Source organism: Eleutherodactylus coqui, chromosome 10, assembly GCF_035609145.1.
Source record: "Eleutherodactylus coqui strain aEleCoq1 chromosome 10, aEleCoq1.hap1, whole genome shotgun sequence".
NCBI lineage: Eukaryota > Metazoa > Chordata > Amphibia > Anura > Eleutherodactylidae > Eleutherodactylus > Eleutherodactylus coqui.
Genome location: NC_089846.1, coordinates 117,011,278 through 117,030,921, shown reverse-complemented (window position 1 = coordinate 117,030,921; position 19,644 = coordinate 117,011,278). Strand labels below are relative to the sequence as shown.

Here is a 19,644-nt window from a genome sequence, read left to right as displayed (position 1 = left end):
ATACCAAACTTATATCGTTTTTTTTGCTGTAGTACTTTTTTTTTTTAAGATATTTAATTTTTTCCAATTATTTTCTGCGGTCATTGTTTGCGCGCAATAACATTTTTATTTTTCCGTTGATGTAGTTGAGCACGGGCTCATTTTTTGCAGGATGTCCGGTAGTATCAATTTGGAGTACATACGACTTTTTGATCGCTTTTTATTGCGTTTTTTTCTGGGAAACAGGGTAACTAAAAAAGTGTGTTTCTGGCGTTCTTTATTTTTTTTTTCGGACGATGTTCAACATGCAGGAAAAATAATGCACTACTTTAATAGATCGGGCTTTTAAGGATGCAGCGACACCAAATACATATTTTTATTTTATGATTTCGATTTTTTAATAATAGATATGGCAAAAGGGGGGTGATTAAAACTTTTATAACTTTTTTTTTTTTACAATTAAAAAAACTTTGATTTTTTTTACTTTACTTTGAAGTCCCCCTGGGGGACTTTAACATGCAATACTTTGATCGCTCCTGCAGTATGACGTAATGCTATAACATTACGTCATACTGCTTTTTCACAGGCAGTCTATCTAGCCACCCCACGGGGATGGCTTGATAGGCAGTCTGCTAAGGCAGCCCTGGGGCCTTTCTAAAGCGCTACCTCCCTCCATACACGTCCTGCAACAGCAGGACGTAGTTTTACGATAGCGCCGTCACTAAGGGGTTAAACTAAGCATTTTTAAATATCTTCATAACAAGCATACTGTTTATCTTGTGATCGTTAACTACATTGAGAATCGTACAGATAGACCAAACCTGCTATATTAAAGAAAATCAAAACCCCAAACCTGTCCGGCTAATCTGCTAATGTATTCTTACAAATTGATTCCGCAAAATAAAAAAGAGCCCCATGTCCATCGGAGATTACAGCTGACTGTACACTCTGATAAAACACGGCCCGTTATGTACTTGTACAGCTGACAAGATCGTAAAAAACACGTCTGCCCTCCTGACGGATACTGGAAAAATGGTTGCAAATGGCAGCCAGAAGGTTGAAAGCGATTAAGATATTGATTAACATTAGGCATCATCTCTAAGGGAAAAGTCAAATATTGACTGTGTAAACAGCCTCTTGCCGCCTTCAAAAGCAGCTTTTATCACGGATCTTTCCTGTTTACATTGGTGAAATGGCTACGCAGACAAATGTTTCTCTCGGTAGTCATAATCCTGCAATAGATGCAAGATAGTCTCTGCACAGACAGAACTTGATGTGACTTTAAAGGGGTCATCATCTCATCAGAGACAACCCCTTTCCAAAAGGGGGTACAGGGGTGATCAGCTGATTGTCCCAACTTCTGCTCCAACATCCCCAGCAAATAGTTGATTTTTTCAAAAAAAGTTGCAACCCACTGCAGAAAAATGTAGCATTACACGGTAGCTAGTCCTGAGCAAACCTTTCAAATGTTCGGTTTGGATAAAATCAGTTTGGACCGAACAGGTACTTCACCAATACCTAAAAACAGAAGGAAGAAGAAGAAAGATTGTTCTTTTAGTGGGTTTGGCCAAGATGATCCACTGGAGTTTTGGGTCTGCACCAAACTCTTAGCAAAGTTCAACCCAAAACAGGGTCCGGCAGCGTTGGTTCACTCAATACTAATGGTAGCCATTCAGAGGAATGGCTTTCCATGTAAGAGGACCATGCCTAGAATGTCAATCGCTTATGCAGGGCATATAAACAGGGGTTTTGCCATAATTATAGAACAATTTTAGGGAATTGAAAAAGTTGAAGAATCTTTTTAAAGCCTTCACTGTAGATCCATCAGTTGCATACAGGCCCTAGTTATTTCAGCCTATATTCTGTCAGTGCTCATATAGGCTGTTGCAATGACTAATCCCATCTGACAGCTTGTGTCTGCATTGCATAGCGAATACCAATTCCTGCAGACATTAGCCAACATTTACAAAGAATGTCGTTTTTTACGCCAGCCTAAATAAAAGGACTCCATTGGAGTGAGTCAAGTTATTAAAAAGGCACTTACCTCTTAATACAGTGTATTTGGCTCATTTTGTCTTATAGTGAGCAAATTACATCTACACTTCCAATGAGCAGGTACATAGGTGTCATTTGGTCCTATTCCATATAAGTGTGGCTAATGTTGTGGCCAGCGCAAATGGTGGAAAAACTGAAAGCTGCTCAGAGACCTTATTGGTCTCTGTTGGAAGAATGGAAGTCTATGGTTCTGTTCCAGGTTTCCATCCGAAACTTGTTTTTGGGGTTTGAGAAGTAACCTTGGGATGGAATCCCGGGACACAGCAATGATCACACCACATTTTGGACCAAATGTACTTTCACACAGGATGATTAGCGCCCGAATTATTGCTGGAAACAAAGTATTCGGGCAATAATAGTCTTCTGTACAAGCTGCCACCGACAGGGCACTGAGCAACCAACTGCCCACTTGTTGGAGTCGTCGAACTGGAAACCATGTCAGGCCATGAAAACAGGAGCACAGAGATGATGGTTGCTGGTAAGGCTGTTGGATGTAAACGCACCCAATGTTCATACCATATAAAGCTACCTAAAATGCCCCTCAATCCTGGTTTGGCAATCCTAGGTAAGTGGCTGCATGTAGGAGGAGGCTAAAAGAATCATCGATATCCATGGAACTTATGGAAACGGCCAAGCACATCATCATTAGGCACAAGTGGCTCTTAAGTTATCTAGGAAGGCTGGGTGACATTTAAGAACTTGACAGAAGTGGACCACCGAAATACCCCTATTTACCAGATATATTTTGATATTGCTGTTTAAGACTTTCGTGTTGCCCCATACAGTTAATCTTCGAGAGATTCACTTATTTTTCTTAAAGTTAGACATTATTAAATTACTGAAAATTGGAAGACTCCAACCGCTGTAATCTGTTGTACTGCAGCATCAGATATATAATTAATAGATTCACTTTAGAGCAAACATTAAATATGCCTTTGATACGATCAATTAAGGAACACAGTTGTTAAAGCATATGAGCTTTGTTTAATTAAAAGGGCCAATGTGTGTAAATGAAGTCCTAATGACGGTCATAGCTTTTCTATTTCCATGTGTCATGTATCAAAATTCATTTGCTGCCCTCTCAAACAAAGTTCTGAAGGTTAGTTTTGGGTCTGTGAAAACTAATTAAAGTGAAAAGTTCCCCACTGTTAGACATCGAATTACATCATAGCAAATTTATAATTGAACCCTTCGGTTGTGCTTGGGTGTGCTAACAGCTCTTTGTCTGGAAAAATGAAGAGACAAGAAATTATAATTTTGAATGTTAACAGCCTATATAAGAATTTAGAAGACCGGCCTGGAAAAAAATGAGGTGGGTCTGACTGCTTACTCCTGTACCTGCACCTACTTGAGCAGGAAATCATTTAGTTAAGAAGGGGTTTACTAGGTGAATACTATTGCTAACCTATCCCCTTAGGCTTGATTAGCGTTCTCAGTGATCAGTTGATCGTCCGGCCTGCTGTCAGTGCAGCAGGGCTGAACGTAGACATCGGGGGTCGAAAGCAAAATCATAGAGGTCTTCACTCCCATTGAAATCAATGAAAGATGAAGCCTTTTAATCACACTTACAGTTCAAAAGGTGGAAGTTTAATAGAAGGCATCACTGCCATTCATTTCAATGAGAGTAAAGCCTTCTCATTGAGAAGCCAACTATTGATGACCTATCCTGTGAAAAAGTCATCAAAAGTAGAGATGAGCGAGTATACTCGCTAAGGCACATTACTCGAGCGAGTAGTGTCTTAGCCGAGTATCTCCCCGCTCATCTCTAAAGATTCGGGGGCCGACGCGGGTCACAGGTGAGTTGCGGGGGGGGAGAGAGAGATCTCCCCTCCGTTCCTCCCCGCTCCCTGCCCCCCGAATCTTTAGAGACGAGCGGGGAGATACTCAGCTAAGGCACTACTCGCTCGAGTAATGTGCCTTAGCGAGTATACTCGCTCATGCCTAATCAAAAGGTATTTGCTAAACAAAAAGGAAAACTTTGATCACAATTACAGGATACCATTTAGGCTCTGTTCATGGTGGTGGCTATGTTGGATTATTTGGGTGGCTGCCTGGTAACCTAAAGCTCCCGGCTGCCTAAAGTGCCCCTATGATAATCTGCCACACCATAGCCTATATCAAGGTCTGCGGGTTGCACATAATTTAGAAGCCTTCTGTACTCTTACAGCAGAAACAAACCTCTTATAAACTGAGCTATTGACACAAGGCAGCAAACGTTGTCTTATAAAGTCAAAATCTGTCAGTTTATTATTAGAAATGAGAGGTTTTTCAATTTGCATGAAATCAAATATTTCATATATGATTTTCTAATCGTTCGCAGGCAAGAAGAATATTGGTTTTGCATATATTGAGATTTTGCTTCAAACTTTGGAGCCTGGAAATCTTCATGACAAACAGATATGAGATCTTATTTAGAGGTTTACTATACAGTTCCATTGAGAGAACCACTAATTAACTGATTTACATTCACAAATTTATCATTTCCAGTGTTGGACTTGGGTATATTGGTCTCATCAAATCCATGAGTCCCTATAACCAGGGGCGTAACTATAGAGGATGCAGAGGATGCGGTTGCACCCGGGCCCAGGAGCCTTAGGGGGCCCATAAGGCCTCTCCTCTCCATATAGGGAACCCAGTACTATAAGTAAAGCATTATAGTTGGGGGCCCTGTTACAAGTTTTGTATCGGGGCCCGGGAGCTTCAAGTTAGGCCTCTGCCTATAACCACACGGAACATGTGCAAAGATGGAGATGATAGTCTTAAAAAACAAGGCAAAGCAAGACTTCCTATCCTAATGTCACCCTCCTAGAGAAAAGGCTTCTATGTTACTAAATGTGGATAAACCGAGGGTTCCAATATATTCAAGCTGCTGATTTAGCATCTAAACTCTTTCCTGCTGCAGCCCTCTTTTGGTTTTTGAGGTTTCATATTTATCTTCCCACTTTCAAAAAACCCCCCATTTTTCCAACAACCTAGCTACATGAGGGCTCGTTTTTGTGGTACAAATTGTATTTTTTAATGGTACAATTTAGCATACTATATAATGTATTAGAAATTTTAAAGTTTTCCAAGTGGGAAGAAGTGGAAAAGAAAACATAATTGTCATTCTTAGGCTGGATTCAGACGACCGTATATCGGCCGGGTTTTCACGCCCAGCCGATATACGTCTTCTCTCTCTGCAGGGGGGGAGCCTGGAAGAGCCAGGAGCAGTGCTCTGAGCTCCCGCCCCCTCTCTGCCTCCTCTCCGCCCCTCTACACTATTTGCAATGGGGAGAGGCGGGACGGGGGCGGTGCTAATTCTTGGAACTTAGCCCCACCCCCATCCCACCTCCTTTCATTGCAAATAGCGCAGAGGGGCGGAGAGGGGGCAGAGAGGGGGCAGGAGCTCAGTTCCTTCTCCTGACTCTTCCATCCTCCCCCCCTGCAGATGAGGACGACGTATATCAGCTCGGCGTGAAAACCCAGCCAATATATGTTCGTCTGAATCCAGCCTTACCTTTATTCTGTGGGTCAGTAGGATTACAGCAATACCAAATATAATTATATAATTTTTTTTTATAGTGCTACTTCAAGAAATAAAATACCTTTATAAAAGAATTTGCTTGGTGCTGCTATTTTCTGACCCGTATAACTTTAGTTTTCCATCAATGGGGTTGTGTGGGGGCTTGTTCTTTTTGCAGGTGACCTGTAGTTTTTATTGATACCATTTAGGAGTGTACACAACTTTTTGATTACTTCTTATTAAAGTTTTTTCTTGGAGTCGAGGTGACCAAAAGGGCCATTATAGCAGTGTGTATAGTTTTTTTTTTTCTGGCAGCATTTGCCATGTGGGATTAATAATGTGATATTTTACTAAAAATTGGACTTTTACAGCAGCTGCCATATCAATTTTAATTTTTACATTTTTTATTTTTTGATGTGAAGACTGGGAAAAAGATTTTCAAACTTTTACAACTTTTTATGTTTCCTAATAAAACTTATTATTCTTCAGTTCCCATAGTAGACATGAACTTGTGATTGTCCTGTGATTGTTCTATTAAGACAAGCCATGAGCCCCAAATTGCCCAAATTTAGGGACCCCAAAATGCCAATTGGTTCATACAGAGCGATGAGCACACTGATTGGCTGCTAGAGAGACGCAGTGATTGGTGTGCTGGCAGAACCTAATTGATAGGTGATATCTACCAGGAAACAGCTCAGAATTAAAAGGATAAACACAGGAAAAAAAATGCAGAGTACAGAAGTTCCCCAATTCTACCACAGTGATCAAAGTGATGTCCAACACGAGTGTCATGCAGCTACGTGAACTTTGTTAGCAGGGCCAGCTGCATAGCTTTGCAGCCATGGCCCCACTGGCTCAATGGGTGTCTATTATTTTCAATCTACTCCCTCCGGTTCCCCCACATGGGCTCGTCTTTTGATGTACAATGTGTCAGGTGGGCAGTTCCCACTGCTCAGTACCAATAAAGTCTGACATAACCCATTGTCAGTGAGCTGTGGGGACCGCCCACCTGACACATTCACAGCTCTGGGAAATAAAACTAAGAAGAGCCCTTACATAGGGACAAAAAGAATTAGAGGGGGAAAAAAAGACATCATTAGAGTCAGCAAGTCTGCAGTTGCAAATCTCTGCAGCCAGCCCCACTGGTCCTCTTTAACCCCTTAAGGACACGGCCTATTTTGGCGTTGAGGACCAAACGATTTTTGGTATTTTTTCATCTCCATTTTTCAAAAGCCATAACTTTTTTATTTTTCCGTCGACGCGGCCGTAGAAGGGCTTGTTTTTTCCGTAGCGAACTGTAGTTTTTATTGGTACTATTTTTGGGTACATAGACTACATTGTGAAACTTTTATTATTTTTTTTTATGATCGTAGGGAGAGAAAACGCATCAATTCTGCCATAGATTTTGGGGTTTTTTTAAGCGATAATTATGCAGCATAAATGACAAACTACATTTTTTCCTGACGGTTGGTACGGTTACAATGATACCGGAATTCTTATATTTTTTTCTAGGTTTTTCCATTTTTCCACAATAAAAACCCTTTTTTTGGAAATTATTATTTTTTTCTAAACTCACTGCATTCAAAGTGCTATAACTATTAGAGATGAGCGAACGTGCTCGGCCCCGCCCCTTTTTCGCCCGAATACCGCGATTTTCGAGTACTTCCGTACTCGGGCGAAAAAATTCGGGGGGCGCCGTGGCGGCGCGGGGGGGTTGCAGCGGGGAGTGGGGGGGAGAGGGAGAGAGAGAGGGCTCCCCCCTGTTCCCCGCTGCTACCCCCCGCACCGCCGCGCCTCTCCCCGCCCCCCCCCGAATCTTTACGCGCGAGTACTGAAGTACTCGAAAATGGCGGTACTCGGGTGCGTAAGTACTCATTACGAGTACGTTCGCTCATCTCTAATAACTAGAGATGAGCGAGTATACTCGCTAAAGGCAATTGCTCGAGCGAGCATTGCCTTTAGCGAGTATCTCCCCCACTCGAGACTGCAGGTTCAGGTGCCGGCAGCGGGCACGGAGCTGCGGGGGAGAGCGGGGCGGAATGGAGGGTAGATCTCTCTCTCCCCCCCGCTCCCTCCTGCTGACAGCCGCTACTCACTCGCTCGAGCAATTGCCTTTAGCGAGTATACTCGCTCATCTCTAGCTATAACTTTTTTATTTTTCCATGGACGGAGCTCTTCTGAGGACTTATTTTTTGCAAGACGAGCTGTAGTTTTTATTGGTACCATTTTGGGGTACACACATTTTTTTAATGACTTTTAGTGCGTTTTTTGGGAGGCAAAATGCTTTTTGCCGTGCAGTCGTTATGGACGCGTCGATACTAAATATGTAGGATTTTTCATTTTTTTATGCTTATATGAGAAAAAGCATAAAAAAAGGGTTTTTTAACTTTTTTTTACATTTTTATTTTTTGTACTTTATTTTGCTCTTATTTTTACACAATCTGTTTCCCTCTGAGGGACTTTTACTAAAGCACTAATGATCGCTGCGATAAGGAATGGCAGGACTTCTCTCCTGCCATGCCTTATCGCTTATGACAGCGATCTTAGGCAATGGCAATACAGGACACCGGTATCTCTGGTGTTCTGTTGCCATAGCAACCAGCCGGGCTCTCGCGAGAGCCGGCTGAAGTCACAGAGGGAGCGCGCTTCCTCTGTCAACCCTTTCCCTGCCGCGATCTACTTAGATCGTGGCAGGGAAGGGGTTAACAGCGGGGGTGGGGTGGGGGGGTGGGGGTCGGCTACTAGTTACAGCCGGCTCCCGCTGCGGGGTAGCGCGAGATCTGCTATGATCTCGCGCTATCCCTATGACGTAAGCGTACGTCATTTTGTGGGAAGTACCCCGCTCCCATGACGTACCCTTAGGAAGGGGTTAAGTAGGTATTTTTTGCCTGTTCTAAAAACACATGATTTTGTATGGTATGTAGGACATTGTAAAAAAAATAAATATGGATGCCGATTTATTTATTTTGAGCCATTAGTTCTTAAATGGAACTTTAATAGTAGGAGCTCCAAGTTCTTTCATACAGTTAATAGATGAAGTTCTGCTTCCTGCAGCCCCACCTGGAGGATATACGAGTTTACTGCATATTGTTATATTCTGAACTTGAGTAAGGGCTCATTCACATCTACACTAGTGGCTGTGTTTGGGGATTATAGCACAGATCCAAATCCAAAAATGAAACAGCATGTGGCATTATTGGGTTAGGGAAAAAGCCAAAGGGCCGGATGGAAGCTGAACGGACCTCATTATAGTCACTGGGTTCCATCCAGCGCCATTGGATACCATTGGATACCATAGGATAGATTCTGTTTACCATTTTACTTTCCTAAAAAGGAATAGAAGAACGGACAGCTAAATTAGCAGTGTGAATAAACCCCAGGCTCTCCCTAATGACTACTAAAGGCAGACGGAATATTGGTTTTTTTCTCTCTTGTGTTAATGATTTGGAGCTCTGAGCGGCATAAAGATAAACTTGGAAACTAATCAGCACAGAATGTTGGAATTTTGGATATACCATGTTTCCTCGAAAATAAGACAGTGTCTTATATTAATTTTTGTTCAAAAAGGTTTAACTTTTTTAAATGTATAGCTGCCTGGACACTATTTAAATTGACTTTTTTAATTAACTGTTAGCAGGGCTTAATTTTGGAGTAGGGCTTATATTTCAAGCATCCTTAAAAAGCCTGAAAAATCATTTTGCATCCTCAAAAAATTCTGGAAAATCATGCTATGTCTTATTTTCAGGGAAACAGGGTAAAAAACGATACATGATTAAAGGTGAAGATTCACTTTAACATTTACGGCAAAATGCATCTGAAATACAGTGACTACATATAGTTATACAATATATTGTAGTTCTATAAATACATATCAAAATCAGCATTTTATCTTTTTCCTCTTACTTTACCCTAGATTTTCTCTCCATCTGAATACTTAGGATATAATATTAATAAGCATTTCATACTCACCAACGGAGGCCGGCATTTCACCCCACTGTAACACTGTCTCCTTTGTGAAGTGTCCATATGTATCAATATAAACCCCTTCATCTTCATAACTCAGCAGGAGCTCCGTGCCGTTTGTGTTGGGAAGAATTATAATGGCATGAGGGTGAATATTTCCTTGGATCTGAAATCATAATTAGATTTTACAATAAGCAGGCTGCAAAAATGAGGAGAGCAAAACAAAAAGGCACAAAGTACAATAGACAAGTCAGCAAGTTACAGGACAGCAGCAGTAAACAGGTCGTCCAACTCGCATCTCCCCCTCTCTACGCGTCCATGTTTTTTATTCCATATTTCCACTACATACCGTATATACCGGCGTATAAGGCGACGGGGCGTATAAGACGACCCCCCAACTGTCACCTTATACGCCGGTATACAGTGGAGAAAAATAAATAAATTCAGTACTCACCTCCCCCGGCGTTCTGTCGCGCTCCGGCAGGATGTCGCTCGCTCCGGCAGGCTGTCGCTCGCTCCTCGTCCCCGGCGCAGCATAGCTTTCTGAATGTGGGGCTTGAAATCCCCGCTTCCAGAAAGCTAATACACACGCCGGCAGCCATGACATCATTGAATGGCTGTGATTGGCTAAAGCACACGTGGCTTCAGCCAATCACACTATTCAATGACATCATTGAATGGGTGTGATTGCTAACACGTGCGCCTTCAGCCAATCACAGCCATTCAATGATGTCATTGAATAGTGTGATTGGCTGAAGCCACGTGTGCTTTAGCCAATCACAGCCATTCAATGCTGTCATGGCTGCCGGCGTGTGTATTAGCTTTCTGGAAGCGGGGATTTCAAGCCCCGTATTCAGAAAGCTATGCTGCGCCGGGGACGAGGAGCGAGCGACAGCCTGCCGGAGCGAGCGACATCCTGCCGGAGCGCGACAGAACGCCGTGGGAGGTGAGTAATAATTTTTTTTTTTTTACACTTTTTTTTTTTTTTGTATTACCGGCGCATAAGACGACCCCCGACTGCAGAGCAGATTTTTCGGGGTTCAAAAGTCGTCTTATACGCCGGTATATACGGTACTCCTAATTAGGGCTTAAAGAGGTTGTACCAAGATCACCAGTTGCTGATCCTAGTGGTCTCACTGCCAAGACCCACTCTGATACTGAGAACAGGGGTCCCTGTGTCGTCCTCACTATGAGATTACTGCATCCTCCACAGTGAAGAGGCTGAATGGAGTGTTGGTCACACAAGTGCAAGCTGCTCCATTCACTTTCAATGGGACTGCCATAGATAACAGAGTACTAGCACTTGGGTGTTTCCATCAGCCCCATTAAAATGATTGGAGCAGCGAACTTCATTGGAAGTCTTCAAACAGAGGCTGGGCGGACATCTGTCTGGGATTATTTAGTGAACCCTACATTGAGCAGGGGGTTGGACCCGACGACCTTGAGAGGTCCCTTCCAACTCTACCATTCTATGGTCCTTTGTTTGGCCTGCACTCCATACATTCTGAAGTCTCTGCAGTGGGAGAAGTAACACTGCAGTGGCAGACAAAGGGGGCATGGGACCCCTGTTTGAGATCAGTGGGGGTCTCAGTGGTGAAATTCCCATCATTTAGCAAAGTCCCCAATCCTGTGGATCCCTGGCCCGCTACACTTCCAGTCAATAACGATGATTGTTCTTGTGTAAAAGCACTCGTCGCTGGAATGACCTGTTCTGTTGTAATGCCCCAAATTAACTTACTGTAGGTATGGCTGGAAGCCTAAACTTTGTCACGGTGACACAACACTCTAGTTGGACACTTTAGATGATGATGACGCAGAAATAATGGAGACAAGTCCAGTTTAGTTTAGCAATCTGAGAGTGAGCAGATTTACTAACTTTGGAACTTTGCAACAACGGGTTAACTTTCTAATCCTTAGAAAACGTATTTGTAACAGATATTCAAGAATGCAGTAATATAGATTTGATGATACTCTAGCTTCAACCCTCTCTTATATTCCTTCCCCACTATTGAATTCAGATGAACAATTGAGTTGGATCAAACTTTAGGATTCAATGAAGCAGAGGGACAAGTGGCTGTAAAACTAATCTGGGCTCTAACTTCACCGGGTAGCTATAACTCACTGTTGGATAAAGATGGACCTCGGAAAGGATTTTCTGTGTTCTCTGCTTTAAGATGCCAAGGGAGCAGGTTTGATCCCCACACTCTACCTTGGGAAACGAAAACTGCTGGAATACTCCTCCTCGCTGACTACGGAAATGCAACCTCTCCTCACTTGCTCCTGGCTGAGTCTGCCTGACTGCTCTAAGTCACTTCCTTTTATAATCTCTCCCCCTCCCGCACTCTTGCATAGGGACTTGTATATCTACTTCCCACCCTTGGGCTCTGTACCAGTAAGATTAAACATGACCGTCAGCCAATGAGAGGCAGCTGACATCAGAACTGAGCTCTATGCTTCGAGTAGAAGGGGAGACACAGGGTTTCTCCCACAGACGGCACCTTCTGGATCTAAGGAAGGCATCCAGACAGGTGAGACCGGACAAGTATACCGTGAGTGTTCTGTAGCACCCGCTGGCCCACTGCACTGTGCCTGACACATCATGTATAAAAATACTCCAAGACAAAAGGGAACAAAGGACAAGAAATTCCGTAGATACAAACTGGATAAACACCACAACAAGTAGGAATTGATACAGAAGAATAGGCAGGACTGGTTAGAGATAGTATAGGGAGAGTTTGTCTAACAGCTGCGCTCTAACTCCAAAAAGGAAGAGTGCGAGATGTTCTGGAATCCAGTAGTGTTCCCTGTGTGACAGTTGCTGGAACAAAACGGTGCTAGGAAACACTAGGGAGCAGGAGAAATCAGGAAGCATCGAACCTTGCTACTTGTCAAAACCAACAGGCAGTGGTCGGGAACTATGTTCTAAGAAGCAGAAAGTCAAAGCTCAACTAAGCCCATGGCTAACCCCACAAACCGGCCAGTATACAAGAGTATAACCAGCATCCTCTGAAAGGAGCAGCTGGTATAAAATGTCTAAACTGCGCACCGATAGGCTGGCTGGACTTAAAGACATCCCAGCCAACCTATCAGCATTAGCACCTTCTCAGGCAGCCAGTGTAAAAATGACACTGCATGGGCATCTCACATGACCAGGAAGTAACACTGATGTCCCTTACGGGCACCCGCTTACGCCAGCGAATTGCACTGAGTGCAGTGCTGCAACACTGGATTTGCCATGGATTCCAGGTCAACCACATTTGAACATAACTTAATGCAGTGTCTTTTTTCTGAACCTTCACATACAGTCCACTAGGGATTTACTCAAATAAGAATCATCTTAGAAACATTATTGTTATACAGTTGTTCTTCTACTTCAAAAGTTCTGTGGGGAATTTCACAACCCATGTGATTGGCCTGCAAATCTGATAGCCGTCATATGATATGATGCTTTCTAGAAATACCACTATCTTGCTATACTGTACCAAGCAGCATGCAGTTTGATGTGAGATTTGCAGGACAAGGCCTCCAGCCTCCAGAAGACCAGCCATTTATCTACTCCAGATTTTCAGTTCAATGATATTCTAATTCTATGTATGTCCAATGTCCATCTTCTGTGACAGGACTATCATGCTAGCTAGATCATTTTTCACTGCAAATTTAGGTAATCTAGCAGTCACTTGCCATTTTTCTGGCATTACCACTAAGATGCTGAGAGCCATGATGCCAGGAGAATTGGGCTAAGCAGCAGCACATGTAAAAAAGACTTGGGTATACTAATAAATCATAGACTGAACACGTGTCAACAATGTGATGCAGCAGCAAAAAAGGCAAACACAATTCTGGGATGTAATACGAGAAGCATAGCGTTTAGATCACGTGAGGCAATTATCCCCCTATACTCTTCCTTGGCCAGACCTCATCTGGAATACTGTGTCTAGTTCTAGGCACCCCACTTTAAAAAAGACAGACAAACTGGAGCAAGTTCAGAGAAGAGTTACCAAGATGGTGAGCGGTCTGCAAATCATGTCCTATGAGGAACGGTTAAAGGATCTGGGAATGTCTAGCTTGCAAAAAAAGAAGGCTGCGAGGAGACTTAGTAGCTGTCTACAAATATCTGAAGGGCTGTCTCAGTGCAGAGGGATTAGCCCTATTCTCATCTGTACAAGGAAAGACTAGAAGCAATGGGATGAAACTGAAAGGGAGGAGACACAGATTAGATATTAGACAGTGAGGGGGATCAATGAGTGGAACAGGTTACCACGGGAGGTGGTGAGTTCTCCTTCAATGGAAGTGTTCAAAACAGCAGCTGGACAGACATCTGTCTGGGATGATTTAGTACATCCTGCACTGAGCAGGGGGTTGGACCAGATGACCCTGGAGGTCCCTTCCCATTCTACAGTTCTATGATTAAAGGTGTGAAAACCATTGTATCCCCATACCTGTGTAGAAGCACTCCTGTTCTACGGGAGCATTCACCTCGTCTGTGCGAAGTAATGGAAACCATACAACTGCATGCTCTATTCTTGCCCGAGATGTGCATAGTTCAATCTTTCCCATGTAAATACACCCATTGCAAATAATGCCTTGTATTTTTGTACAAGTTTTGGGCTTCTCGCAACGCACAAAATCCTCATGATTTTCTTACCCGAGTGAATGCACCTTTTAATAGGAGCAATTCCCATAGCAACTCTATAGGAAGAATGATTCACCATGAGCACATTAATTCACAGCTGGATGGTGCATTCGCATGTGCTACTTCAAGCAGTTTTTGAAGCCAAGGCTAGTGGATAGAAGAAAAAAACCCAAAAAAGCACAACTGGACTCTTTCCTATATCCCTCCCCTCCCTTCCTTTACAATCCACTCCTGGCATTGGTTTGCAAAACTGCATAAAAAAAATAAACATATAAGAGACGGCCCATGAGAATGCAATAATTCTAGACAATTATGTTTGCATGTAGGTAAATTAACACTATAAATGCCAGTACAAATGTAGACTATAGCAGGTTTGCAAAGTTTCAGCATGCACTTATTGACTTTCTTGCTTCCTCAATAGAATGTAAATGAACCAGTAATTATTCTGACAATCTGCAGCATGACAATGTGGTAAACAGAAACATTCTTTACTTGCCAGGAAGAACAATCGGAGGCCAACCTCTGATGTCCATTTTTCCGCTATCACTATCCGTAATACCAATACTGGTATCCACAGCTGGAGAGAAATCTTTATACGTTGCCTTGGTATTTTCATGAGCAGTTGAGGCAAAGACAGATACGGGCAAAGGATTAAAGAAACATTGACGAGGACAGAAGGGAAAGAACAATACTCTTCTTCTAAGGACAATCTGTTCTGCTCTCCCGGTATCTGTAAAATGTCCTTTTAAATCAAATGACCCTTTTAGATTGAGAGTTATCTGGTCCAAAGGCTGTAGAAGAACTGAGAAGATCCACACATTATTTCAGAATCATGGACACCGTACGGGGAGGGGGGTGTTTATTTTTAGATGAATCTCAGAGAACATTAAAAAAAAAAAGCACAATTGCAAGAAAATCTCGGAGGGGAACCTTAAATTAAGGACATAATTTCTTTTGAGAAATATTAAGCCTGTTTTTTATTAGCTGCTCTACTTTTCCCAAGTAAGGCCAAGAAGAAAAAAAAAAGAACTCAATTAGAAATTATTTCTGCTTCATTTGTGATTCAGGTGGCAGTTATAGGGTTACAATATTGCTGCCTCCATTAATTAGCTCAATTAAATATTGCTTCTGTAGGCTACAACTACGGTAATAGTAAAGATTGCTACGTCCGAGCCGGACACAGCAAATGTATCGTCCCGCCCGAACTGAATGAAATAAATTTGTGCTTCGAGGAAGAATATACACTCCATGTACAAATGCAGAGAACACAAGTTATATTATAAGGAAATGTCAAAATGGAGAAATGGGGAAACTGACCCTAACCTACTACTTTGAGGCGATCGTGCTTCAAACAGGGCGATTGCCCCAATAAGGGCGGCCTCTTGTCAGGAACCGGAGGCAATGCTTACTCTCTCCTAGATGGCGACAGGGAATTTGCCAAAAGTCAGATGTTACACATTAATTAGAACCACAAAAGTTCAGGATAAAAGAGCTAACAACACCCCAGATAAAGTTAATGACTAAAGATGAGCGAGCGTACTCGGCCACGCCCCTTTTTCGCCCGAGTACCGCGATTTTCGAGTACTTCTGTACTCAGGCGAAAAGATTCGGGGGGCGCCGTGGGTGAGTGGGGGGTTGCAGCGGGGAGCGGGGGGGAGAGGGAGAGAGGGCTCCCCCCTGTTCCCCGCTGCTACCCCCCGTGCCCGTGCCGCTACGCCTCCCCCCGCCCCCCGGCGCCCCCCAAATCTTTTCACCTGAGTACTGAAGTACTCGAAAATCGCGGTGCTCGATCGAGTAATTACTCGAAACGAGTACGTTCGCTCATCTCTATTAATGACCAGACAGATTTATCAGAACTGTGACACTCGACAGGTCCTAGAACTGTTGACTTGACCAGGAACACTTTCAATCTCAGAGTATAACCGAAGTCCTCTGTGAGGAGGAGCTGGAATAAATGAACAAACTAACGCCGATTGGCGACCTGGGATACACATCTCCCAGCCGAGCAACCCATCCACATGCCAGCAGAGAAGTACCTCCATCGGTGTCCTGCGCCGAAATGACAATGAGCATGAGTTGGCATGAGGATCACATGGGTCAGGGCTGACGCTGTGACATAACCCCAGCCTCAATCCTCCAATATAGTTGGAAAGCCATGACAAAGTTGGTTTTTCTGACTTCTGTAAACAGCTACTGTACCCCAATATTTTGATATTCACTTTTAAATATATTTAATACATCATATGACCCATTACTCCTTAAGATTTTCAACCTGCTATCCAGAGAAAGAGGTGGCCTTTGTGTTACATTCAAAGAATGCAGGTATTATACTGTAAAAGGGAAACCAAATTAAGGTGCCCTAAAACAAAAAAAAGTAAATATACTAAAAATGTACTACTGTACAAAGCCCCAAAAAATCCCGTAACACTGCAACCAAATATTGCTATATTGTTAATGAATTAAAACCTCTATAAAGAGACCAATATTACCACCATACAGTGACCATATAGTGGTAGATACAAGTACTACACCGGCACTCTGCAGTCTGTATAAGTGATTGCAGTACAGTAATATCCAATAACTCACAGGTGATATTTTCTAATTAGTCACTTTTCCTATTTTCAACCTGGCCCAGACCATCATGCTGACTTCTTCCCACCACGATTTCTGTGCAAGGTCTGCTGCCCAAGGATCTTTGATTTAGCATTTTTCCAGTACCCTCTCCCTTTTCTCAACCTACACAAACTCCCTTATCCTGTTGTTAAGCCCAGTACATTGCCAGTTACTACCCCATTTACCCTACCTACTGTGCCTGCAGTGGCCACAACTACTGTGCTTCAGATATAATTATATCATAACTATATTGACCCCCAAACAGTGCCACAGAGTCCCAGGAAATAGTGGCAGACAAATTTGACCAAAAACAGTGCCAAACAGATATTGCCCCTACCACGCTGAAGGGTAGTAATAGTAGTGTCATACCAAAGGGTCTGAATACTTATGTCACTGTCAGAGCAGAATATTCATTTTATTAATAAAATAGTCATTATGGGGCATTGAGTGCAGAATGATGGGGAAATTCACATAAACATAAAACAAAATGTAGAAAAAGTGAAAGGGTCTGAAGACTTTCCAGTCCTAATGCAGATGTATGAAGAACAGTTTATAGTTTTATTCCCTTCTAATAGAGCTGTAACACAAGAGCTCTCCCACCATACTGTTGTCCTAATGTAGTATACAAGAATTGTTTAATGCTAATGAACTGCTACGTTTCTGAGTTGTACTTTATACTTCTAAGTGATGAAACGAGCCCAAATAATGAAGTTACCAGCAGATTTGTCACATCTGTCTAGGACACTACATATTTCTATCATTATATGGAATCGTTCCATGTCTAGGTCTGGGCCTCCGGCCAGCATATACCACAGCAGCTGCAAGCAGTTCTATCTTAATTGCTACTGAGGTAGAGCGGATTCTTCAAGTGCTAAACAGGAAGAATAATAGACATTAATAAACTATACAGGTCTAAAAAGACCCACCGGACCTTAAATGGAATAGCTTTGTATATAGAGAATACACTACTGTACTATCCCTTCTCTATTCTCTCTACCCATCTGTACTCTACAATACACTACCCTGGAGATGTCATGTGACTGACACCACTACACATGATAAGTACATATATGGTATATAAATAACAATTGGTGTAAATAATTGTTGTATATATGGTTTACTTGAGTACTTTACAGGGATATATATGAATACATTATATATTGCCATTCCGCACGAACAGTGGTGTAGCAATAGGGGTTGCAATTGCACCTGGACCCATAGGCTAGGGAGGCCCCCTAACCACCATCGCTGGGCCCTGCTCATATTAACTTACAAATGAGACATTTGTGCTGCCTTCTTCCTATCACTGCAGAAGGCCCTAAGGGGATTGTGTTGGAAATCTCCCAGAGGGCTCAGTGTGTAAAGCGTCCTTCACAGCCCTGCTATATGTGCTATACATGCTACAGGGCTCAGCAGACATGGAAGGTCTAGAGATGCAGCAAAAATTGCTCACGCAATACACAATGAGCAGAACCCATTGATTACAAATGGTTCGTTCACATAAGCGTATTTCGCACGCTCATTTCGTTAGCAAAAAAAAAAAAAATCCCAGCATGCTTCATCTTCCTGCACATTTCTGCATTAAACCACATACTGAACCAATTTAACTGCCCATTTCAATGAATGGGAGCATATAGGTTTTTTTTTGCAAATGCACACGACTTGCATGTGCAAAAAGTGTAGTAAAACACACATAAGTGCAAATACGCAAAATCCATTGGGCAAATTTAGCGCAAATGTGTGCCTATATCCATAGAAAAACACAAAGTACTGAAAGTCAGGTGCAAACTAATCAATTGGGTAACTGGGCCGCACTCAATGATACACAAGTCCCTTTCTTCCTTTGCAGACAAAGGGATACATAAGTGTAATGCATTGCAGCAGACCTAGCTCAAATCTTAATACTTCCTGACCTCCGTCTGCATATATTTAAGAGAATCTAACTGATCTCTGTCTGCATATCCTGAAAAGTTGTAAAGTACATAAGGAAGCAGCCTTAAAGGCATGCTCCATCCCTGAAGTCCATAGTGAAGAATGGGCTGCAACCTCCGATCTGGGGTAATTTTGAATAAAAGGAGTGTTATCTTTAGGGGGAAAAAGTGAAAAGAGTGGGAGGGGTGGCACATTCTGCAGAGGGACATCAGTACATGCAGTCTGAGGAGAATCTAACGCTCCTCTACGTGTATACATATTTTATTCCTCGGATCCTCTGAGGTAACCATGACTTTACATGACACTTTCTAAAAATTCTACAGACTATGGCTCCGAACATACTGGAAACAAAGTGAGGAACTAAAGTGACAAAGAAACCGTTCACATACTGTAACAGTCTAAGGGTGCATTCACACAGGCATGATTACACTGCGTGTAATGTGTGCAAATTTTACAATCATAATACATGGTGAATAGGACCCATTGATTTAATGGGTTTGTTTACAAGCGTGTACTTTGCGTGCACAATTCCATCGCACATTTTCCTGCTCATTCGCGAAGGGAAATAGAGCACATGAAACTAATTAGGCTAATTAACTATTTCAGTGTACGGGTCCTCGGCTGCACGTTTTTTCACATGCGTAAATGCTCACCATTCGGGAGTGCAAAAAGTACAGAAAAAAATGCAGTTGCGTGCGCCAATATGCAATGCCCTATGTGCACGCAGATATGCGTACACTCAAATGAAACCAGACGTAATTCACATGAGGAATTCTTCTTGTACTGAGACTTTGAAAAATTGCTGCATATTTTATTTTTGGGTGGTTCTTGTTTAAGAATTGCTGATTATTTCCATTGGGAGTGTGAAAAAAATTGCATTACACTGTCACACCATGCAATTCGAAGGAGATGCGAATTGTACATCAATGAGATACATTTTGAATACCAAAACGCATAGTAATCAGAT

The 19,644-nt window shown here is 42.5% G+C and overlaps 1 protein-coding gene across 1 annotated transcript in view; it reads right to left on the bottom strand.

Moving 5' to 3' along the window:
• NRK (Nik related kinase) overlaps window positions 1-19,644 on the bottom strand; it is a 294,683-nt gene that overhangs the window by 15,496 nt on the left and 259,543 nt on the right. Inside the window, exon 30 of the mRNA XM_066581768.1 lies at window positions 9,506-9,665. Coding sequence (XP_066437865.1) covers window positions 9,506-9,665 — 160 coding nt within the window. The remainder of the gene's footprint in view (window positions 1-9,505; window positions 9,666-19,644) is intronic.